The sequence below is a fragment of the Aythya ferina genome, assembly GCF_964211825.1.
Source record: "Aythya ferina genome assembly, chromosome: 1".
Lineage (NCBI taxonomy): Eukaryota > Metazoa > Chordata > Aves > Anseriformes > Anatidae > Aythya > Aythya ferina.
Genome location: NC_140296.1, coordinates 200,715,805 through 200,724,900, shown reverse-complemented (window position 1 = coordinate 200,724,900; position 9,096 = coordinate 200,715,805). Strand labels below are relative to the sequence as shown.

At 46.3% G+C, this 9,096-nt stretch overlaps 1 protein-coding gene across 4 annotated transcripts in view; it reads left to right on the top strand.

Moving 5' to 3' along the window:
• Positions 1-1,148: 1,148 nt before the first annotated feature.
• Positions 1,149-9,096, top strand: part of CAMK1D (calcium/calmodulin dependent protein kinase ID) — a 220,186-nt gene continuing 212,238 nt past the window's right edge. For all 4 annotated transcript variants that reach the window (XM_084517804.1, XM_084517803.1, XM_084517802.1 and 1 more), the window contains exon 1: positions 1,149-1,512. In XM_084517804.1, the coding sequence (XP_084373930.1) occupies positions 1,421-1,512 (92 nt within the window). In that variant the 5' untranslated portion in view covers positions 1,149-1,420. The remainder of the gene's footprint in view (positions 1,513-9,096) is intronic.

Here is a 9,096-nt window from a genome sequence, read left to right as displayed (position 1 = left end):
AGATTTACACCTCCCCACCTGGCTGAGCTCCCCCAGGCACCAAACCCGCGTGGAAGTGGGAGCCCCAGGGGAAACCTCCCGGGCTCACCAGTGATGGAAAATCCCTTTTCAGAGTGGGATTTTAAGGATTTTGTGAAAGGACACGGCGCATTTTAAGCAGTTGGGCGCACATTCGCATCTGTTTATGAGTCGATGCTATTTAGTCGTGTCACGCCTCATTTTCAGCCGCCTCATTTGATAACCGAGGGTTTTGAGCCGCCCCCAAAAACACCCGAGGGTCCGCACCTGCCTCTTTAGTTCCCAACTTGGAGGAGAAATCCACTTTTTTATTTTTTTTTTCCGCTTTACCGATTTGCAAGACATTGGCTGGAAACCTACCCACGGGGACAGTGCGCATTTCTGCCGTGTCACCGGGGGCGCATCCTGCCCCTCGTCCCCGTTGCGGGGTGGGCAAGGGGCTGGGGGCCACGTTTGGCCCCTACGGAGCGGCTGCGCTCACGGTGGGCACCGCAAACCCAGCGCAAACCCCGCGCATCCCCCGCGCAACCCCCGCGCAGCTCCGGACCACCCCGGGCTGCCGCCTGCGGTGTGGTTTTTATTTTTTTTTTTTAATTTTTTTTCCCCCCCTGCTTTCCCTTTTTTTTTTTTTTTTTTTCTCTTTGCTTTCCCTCCCCTCCCGTTTGACGTGCGCGGTTTTGGTGCAATGCGAATTATCTCCAGTCATTCAGTCAGGAGGGGCAGCGCCAGGCAGCAGAGCAGCGGCGGGGCTGCCTCCTCCTCCTCTTCTTCCTCCTCCTCTTCTTCTTCTTCCTCCTCCTCCTCCCATTGCCATAACAACCGCGCACAGCCGCACCGCGCCCGGGAGGCTCGGAGCATCCAACGGGGCCCCCGCACGCCCTGCTTGGGGACAGCGGGGGGGTAGGGAGGGGGGGAAAAATCAGTGACCTCCCTCCAAAAAAAAAAAAAAAAAAGAAAAAAGAAAAAAAAAGGGACTTTTCCTCCCGGGGTGGGGGGAGCGAAGTGTCCCTGAGGGTGCTGAAGGAGGTGGGGGGGGACACGGGGCAGCCCCGGGGGCGGCACGGGGAGGGGCGAGGGGGGGAGAAAGGACGAGGGGAAGTGGGGGGGCAGAGAAAGTTGGGAGGAAATAGCCCAGGAAAAGTGGCACTCGTGGAGCCCGCCGGAGCGCGGAGGAAATAAAAGCGGCGGCGGGCAGGAAGTGTGAGGAGGAGGAGGAGGAGGAAGGGGAGAAGGAGGAGGAGAAGAAGGAGGAGGAGGAGGAGGAGGAGGAGGAGGAAGAAGAGCAAGAGCCGGCAGAGGCAGCAGCAGCAGCCGCTGCTTTCTCAGAAGAGAAAGCAAAAGCCGCAGGCGGCTCGGTGCCGCCCGGCATCCGCGGGGCTGCGCGGGGTTGCGCGGAGCGGCCATGGCCCGGGAGAACGGGGACGGCGGCGGCTCCTGGAAGAAGCAGGCGGAGGACATCAAGAAGATCTTCGAGTTCAAGGAGACGCTGGGGACGTAGGTGGCGGGGAGCGGAGCGGGGCGGGAGGCGCCGTCCCCGGGCTGCGCGGGATTTGCGCGGGGGGGATTTGCGCGGGGGCAGCCGCCGGGGTCGCTCCGAGCATCCCGGCCGGCAGCGAGCCGGGATTTGAGAATCCCGGGACCAAACGGCACCGGGGTGGGTTGGTAGGAGGTGAGGGGTGAGGATGGCTGCGGGGCAGGCGGCTGGGGCTATCCCCTAAAAAGAAATCAAAAAAAAAAAAAGAAAAAAAAAGAGAAAAGAAAAAAAAAAAGAAAAATAAAGAAAAAAATAAAAGAAAAAGGAAGAAAAAGGAAAAAAAAGGAAAAAGGAAAAAAGAGAAAGGAAAAAAAAAGAAAAAAAAAAGAAAAAAAAAGAAAAAGGAAAAAAAAAGAAAAAGAAAAAGAAAGAAAGACCCCCCCCTACGGTTTAAAATGTTAATAGGATGGGGAGAAGGGGAAAGGCTTTTTCTTGACGGTGCCGCTGTAAATAAATGCGGTCTGACTTGCGTGCTGTCCCCTAAAGCCGATGGCTGCATCCATTCGTGGACAGACAAGCAGAAATAATCGGAGTGGATTGGATGTGTTTTAGCTACGATGCTTAACTGTTGTTGGGCTTTATTTCTGTTATTTATAGTGGCGGGGCATAAAGATTAGTAAAACGTTAGAGTTTTTTTTTTTCTTTTCTTTTTTTCTTTTTTTTTTTTTTTTTTCGGAAGGCTCAGAATAAACACGCGCAGATGGTGGAAGGGAGCAGGGTGCAGGCTGATGCTTTTTTGGCTGAGCGGGGAGTTTTATTTCTGTTGAGAGAAATTTTCGCTCGTCGTCGGATGTTGTAGAGGCAGAGAGCCGCGGTTGCTGGGGAAGGGCAGGGTGCGGGCTGCCGTGTGGGTGGGCGAGGACGTGAGCGCTGGGTTGGACAGGACAGGTGCTTTATTGCCATGTCCCCTCCTGGTGTAAAGTCAACTTTGAGCACATCTCTAAGCAAAGCATCGCTGAGCCCAAGCAGTGCGTTTTTAATCCGCATGCCACTTCCAAAACACGGCTGAACAAGTTTCGGACGTGATATTTCAGTTTCTTGCTGCTTCCAAGGGAGGGCTCTCTACAAACGGAGTATTTCTGCTTCTGCTCATTTCCTACACACCAAGCACGAGTGAGAAGCAGGCTGGGTGCTTGGTGTGGAGGGGGGTCACGCTCCCATGTGGGGATGAGCAAAAAACACCGCCCAGCTGGTGGCATTCGTGTCTGCCCAGGGCTCTGAAGATGCAGGGTCAGGTGTCCCTGAGAGACATGTCCCTGCCTGTCACCTTCAGCACCTTCCTGAGCAAAAAGGGTGTAGGGGAGGCAAGTCCTAACGCCAGGAGACTCGTGGGAGCAGTAGGACAGTTTGCTGTGGTTCCCATCACACAGCCCCGTGTTATCTTCCAGCCTTTGGTGTATGAAGCACCTGCGAGGGTTAACTTGCACCTTTAGAGAGGTCCAGAGAGAATTAACACCGTGGACTTGGTGGGTATCCCACTGGAGCTGAGAGGAGCAGGTGTAGGTCCCAAGGTAGGTAGAGCTGGGTAGAGTTCATCACTGTGCACATTGGGGTGGCTGTTGTGAATGAAACCCACTGACCACTTAGTGCCTCGCACTCTTAAACATCATTGTAGCAAGGCCCTCATGATGAGAGGGCAACCTGTGAGGCTTTAAAACTTGACCTAACAGTCAGCATAGAAACTTTCAGAAAATTAAAATAACTGCATCACAACCCTGTGCCTGTCTAAAGGACGCAGAGCTGGTTTTTATTTTTTCCCATACACAGGGACACTATTTCTGGGTGTAGGTGCCTTTACCAGCCTACACCTCAGTCACCTCCTGGCTGTGTGCTCCCGAGTCACCGAGGGCAAACCGGGCAGATAAGGAGATGTGGATGTGAGTTTTGGATCTGCTGTGAAACTTGTCAGAAATCGAGATTATTACTGTGCAAATCATTACAGGATTTTTTCAGCTCCCACTGATTCCAACCAAGGTCTGTTCACTGGCCCCAACAGCAGATACACGGGAGCTCAAACCCTAGGACACATTCAGAGTTATTGATAGAAAAAAAAAAAAAAGAGGAATTAAGCAAAAGTCTAAATACCTTTAGAGCATCTGGACCAAAAAGCTTTCTTCTAGCTTTATTTAGGAGCAGGGATAAAATCTGCTTTGATCCCTCCTGCAGTGTAATGCTGAACTGTGTTGGACATGCATCAGTCGATCTCATCAGTTAATAGATTTTTCTCTAGCACGGCTGGGGCTCGGAGTGAAAAACCTGGCGTCTCGGCTGAGGTGTGCTGGATTAGGGTCGTGGCTGTGTTTTGCATTGCCCTGCCACCTTCCCTCTCAGCACCTTTAGCAGAAGAGCAGCTCTTTTTCCTGTAATCTCTGCAGCTCTCTTAACTCACTGTGATCAGCTACAGTAAAATAAGCCCCAAACCCCTTAAATCAGGGAAAAAAGTCAAAGAGAAACTTTAAAAACATGTTATGTCAAGTGCATGGGTTTGTGAATGTTTAATCTGTGTGTACTCTATTAATGATTTGCTCTCTGAAAGGAATCTTTCATTTGAATAAAAGGTTTTTACCAGATCTCTAGCAGGTGGAGAGATAAAATTGCTGGAATTATTAAAAAGATTGTAACTCAGTTAATCATGATACCTTTTGTGCTTCAAGAAACCTCTGATGAGTACCCGGTTCTCTTCCAGAACAGCGTTACAGCAGGAATTAATTATTTACATGCCCCTCTAAGTCATGTCCAGCCATATTGATAATGAAATAAGCATCCTGAATTGGACATCACCTCCAGAAGTAGAAAAACGGCCTTTTACACCCAAAGAAATGCTTCCTTCAGTGTCTGAGGTCCCTGCTGTTTGCTCTGCACAGTGCTGGTGGCAGTAGGGTTTTCCTAAAGGATTTCTCAGCGATGCGTCTGGCTCAGGTGGTACCGAACCCTGGGGATGGCTGCAGCCTCCCACAGGTACAATTTTTTTTTATTTTCATTCCTAAAGAGTTTTGCTCATACATCTCAGCTTCCCTGGTGATTGTGGAAGTAGGAAGAGGGATGGAGGAAAAGGATTTAAGGCAGACATCGGGGAAGGGCACTACAAGCAGAGGTGGAAGGAAAAAGGGGAAGGAGGCAGAAAAATGAAGGGGGAGGGGTGGGAAAGTTGAGAAACTGAAGACATAAGACTCACTTTTTGTTCTGTATTTACACCGTCCCTAAGCATGTGCGATCATAGGTTTGTGATTGCCATCTCTTGGGTATCAGGGTGTCAACAAACTATTTTGGTCATATTACTCATGAAAGTATAACAAAAGAAACGTGGGCAACATGCTGATAAAATGCGGTTCAGTTCTGTGGTCTTTAGATACAATTCCTCTTAGCCTCCAAAGTCAGGCTTTCTGTTTTGTGTTTGAGTTTTGTGGCCATGGGAGCTGTGGTCCTGATTCATCCACGTATAACTACGGCAGCACAGCAGTGATTCGTGCTCTGCATGAGCAGCTTCGGTGCAGGAAACTGGACCCGGTCACTCCTGAGAATTGAAACTGAGGTTACAGATCCTGAAAAAGTAGCTAGGAAGGAATACGCAAAGCAAATCAAGGAAAAATAAAATCATAGCGGCGGGCCAGGTGCTCAGTGGTTGCAAATTTGAATCTCTTCCAAGCTGAAACAGGTAGGCTTGAGGAAAGAAGAGGATCTGATTAGCTGTTTATCTTCTTAAATTTCCACAAATTCGCCTATTCGAGCTCTGCTCAATTTACAAGCCTGTCTGGAGAGGGGGATTTCTGCCCCTGGGAGACGTGAAGTTTCGCAATAGCAGGAATCTGATGAGAGGTCACTGAAATACCATTTTCTCTCCACGTTTAACTGATATTATATCTAAAGCATTTTAAAACTAAGATTTTGATGGTTTGAGAAGTAATGTTACACAATGCTATCTTCAGCTGAACAGAGGAAAGCCTCTGATCATTCGGTCCATCTAATCGGATCAAGCTGACATTTCTAAGATATCTGTCATTAGGCCTTACTGACATTCGAGTTATGATGAAGTTATCTTATTTAGGAAGGCTCAGGCTTAATAACTGCGGAAATATTTGTATTTTCTGTAAAACTGCCATAGTAGATTCCTTACAGCATAGTAATGATAACGTAGGGAGTTGCAAGAATGTAGCCACAACATAGTAGTAGCTGGGTAGGAAGACAAGTGCACTGCAATGATGTCTCCAGTACTTAAAAAAAATATAGTATAGAGAAAACCATAGGCAGTTCTGTTTTTCTTAGAGGATATTATTGTAATTTTTGTTTCCTCAATGTCCTGAGTCTCTTCCATAGTCTTATGATACCTGATGGGCTTCTGGTGCTCTGCTTGAGTCATTTATGCACCCATAGGGTGCTTGTTCTCAATGTGAGATGCAATCACCCGCAGCCCTGACCTCACATCTGTTTTCCTTCTCACGCATTATCCCAAACTCTTGTGCTTCATCTTCTGTGTTTTTGTCCTCTCATGTCCTTCTTCATGCCTACTCCAGTCTCATGCTGACACCCAGGCTTGTCCTGAGCAGCTCTGCCTCGTGCTCCCTTCTGCTTGTGGCTGCTCAGACCCTCACGGGGGACAAGGCTGATGGAGGTGATGTTGTCCCTAACTCAGACTGGGCATTAAGCCTCCTCTGCTACTGGGAAGTACAAAAAGATGCTTGTGGTAAGGATGGATCCTGGCAGAGGTTCTCCAGGTGCTTGAGATGCTGTGAAGAAAGGAGGTGCTGGGAGGTGCCATTAGGTTCAAGCTCTGCCTCTGTTCAAAGACCTTCCCTTCGCATCAAGCAGGTGCCCAAACCACCAGTTATTGTAATCAACCACTTGTTGTATTCAATACAACAAATTGTACTGGTTAGCTCATTAACTTCAGGCATTGTGCGAGCTACCCAGTTGTTTTTCTCTTCTGATTTTGGGGATTCTCAAGACTGAAAAAAGTATCTTTACTGATATTCTTGAAAATCTTGATATTTGGGCTTTTTCTGGCTGTGAAGACTGAAGAGTTTCTGATTTCCATGTTTGTGCTCACATTACGAGTAATTTCTGCCTCTCTTTTACGGCACCCTGGTGAGGCAGCAGTGGCTATGTCAGACTGTTTCATCCACTTCTCTGTTCAGTATTTGTCTGGTTTTTAATTAAATTAAGGAAGCATTTCACAGTGAAAAACATCTTAAAGCTAGAAAGTACAGGGTTCCAAAGAGCTGAGGTAAAGGCTTGTGTTTCCAGTAGGAAGGCTGATCAACCTCTGGGACAAATTATGAAGGCGAATGGTTCTTGTCTGCTCCAGGAGGAGTTGATGGCAGAAGTCCTTTTGCCATCTGAAAGCTCTCAGGCTTTGTGCAGGAATCACCAGACAAGAGCTTCTTGTCCGTGGGTAAAGGGGAGGACATTTCATGGTCCTTTCTTGACCTTAAAATCTGTGATTCTGGGAAACTTACCATCAAAACCATGGAGGTAGGGATAATTAGAGGTGTGTGGTACCCCCAGCACCTCTCCAGCATCTCTGGGAGGAGAAGAAAAAGCTGAGATATCTGGATATTAATATCTGGATACAGATATTAATGTTTAAGTGAATGCTGTGAAACAACAAAGATATTTTGGTTTGTAGAGAATGTAGAGAAACCAGAAAAATACTGAGATGACTCCTTTAGGGTGACATATTTGTTTTAAACTAAGGAATCCTCACTGCTATCATGTGATGTAGTTTTACTATCCAGTGTTCCTGCAGGCTTAAAAATTACTTGTCCCGGTATTTGCAGTGTGAATTGTAGTATCTTATGATGTAGATTGTTGGTCTCCCTTGAAGCATTACAGAAAATAGCAGGTTTGAGCCTTCAGCTGGAATTGAAATGGAAACAAAAAAAGGAAAGCAAGATGGCCAACTGATTTATAGGCTGAGCAAGAGGACTGGGAAAAAGTCTGCAGCCGTTGGTAATTTTCACAGCTCCCCAAGTGTGCTTCACGGGTGCATTTTGGACACCGCTTATTTGGAGCAACAGGGTAGCATAAAGGTCAATTTTCTTTCGTTGACTAAAAATAAGATTCCAAAATCCTCAATAGCCAGAGGCTTTCAGGAAAACACATCATTTTGAGGGCACCCGGTTTCCTGCATTGCTGTTTGGGCTGGGATGTAGTGTTTGAGAGGGACTGGAGACCTGGTGGAGTGCGTGGAGCTGAACCCAGCTCTTTGGAGTCCCCTAGTAATCCTTGAACCAAAAGTCTATTCTTCCCATCACAGTCACAACACAGTGGGTGTGAGAGCCTTCTTCTCCGCAGCTCCTGCCATCTGGAGAAGCCTGTCTGCTTCCTTCACCCTCCATCTGCTTTCACATGGGAGCTGAAATATCTCCTTATCCATTTTTTCCTTCCTTTCTCCTTCTTTTTCTCTCTTCCTCTGTGACTGACCTCAATTATTTCTGCTGCCCCTTGCACATGATTCTGTGTGCTATGTGCAGAATATCGGCTGGAGTTATTTAATCCTTTCACGCATCCAAAGATGCAATTTATATTGAATAAAGTTGTATTGTTTTGGCTTGCCTGACAATAACAAGCATTTATAATAGGATTCTGAATTTATTGCCAGTAATGGTATTCACTTAACTGGTGAGTCACAGTTTATGTTCATGATTACTTAATAGGACCTAATTTTCTAGTCATTTTAGATAGCATGAAAACAAGTTGGAACTAAAAAGATGCTGTTAGTAAACAGGTAATGAGTGAAAGGAGGGAGAAAAAGTTCCTTGGGGCATCAGTCTGTCATTTTTTGTTGGAATTCAAGCCACCTTGTATTGCAGTGGTTTTCTGTAAATAATAATTAACAACAATAACAATAATTTGCAAACTTGTGTGTGTGTGATTGGGCTGTTCTGGAATGACAAATAGCTCAGCAATCAGAATATTTCTCTTTATAGAAATCATACTGTTCCTTAAACCTTTCTGTCAAATCTTAGCACTGATATGCTTTTGTGTTCTCTGACTTGGCGGTTCCTGTAATTTTCCTCTGAATGTTGTGTCAATCACTTTTAAAAAGAAAACCACAAATAACAGATTGTTAATAAACTTTTCAAGGCCCTTCACTGCTGTTTTTATGTTGAAAGCTGTGTATTGAGCCTTGTGCCAGAATTACTCACCAAACAGATTGTATGAGGTTAAATTAAAATAATACTTTTAGCAGATTTTTTTTTTGGCTGAATTAAAACGCAGATTTTTTTTTCCCTAATTAATTAATTGAGTAATTAATTAATTTAACACTGGCTGTGCTAAGAGAAAGCTACTGGGAAGCTCTCTCAGATTTGCTCTGTGTACAGAACAGTTGAGCACAGGGCTGGAGATCCTCTGTAACAATAGATCACTGATTTTGCTTGATCATTTCCAGGGCAATTTCATATGCTAGATTTAAAAACATCAACAGCTTTGGACAAGAGGACTACATAACCACAAAGACAGTTCCTAAAATACCTTTTTCAAGGGTCGAAAGGGGAAGAGGCAAGTGAGAGAAAACATGCTGGCTCAGCTGTATTGAGGATTTA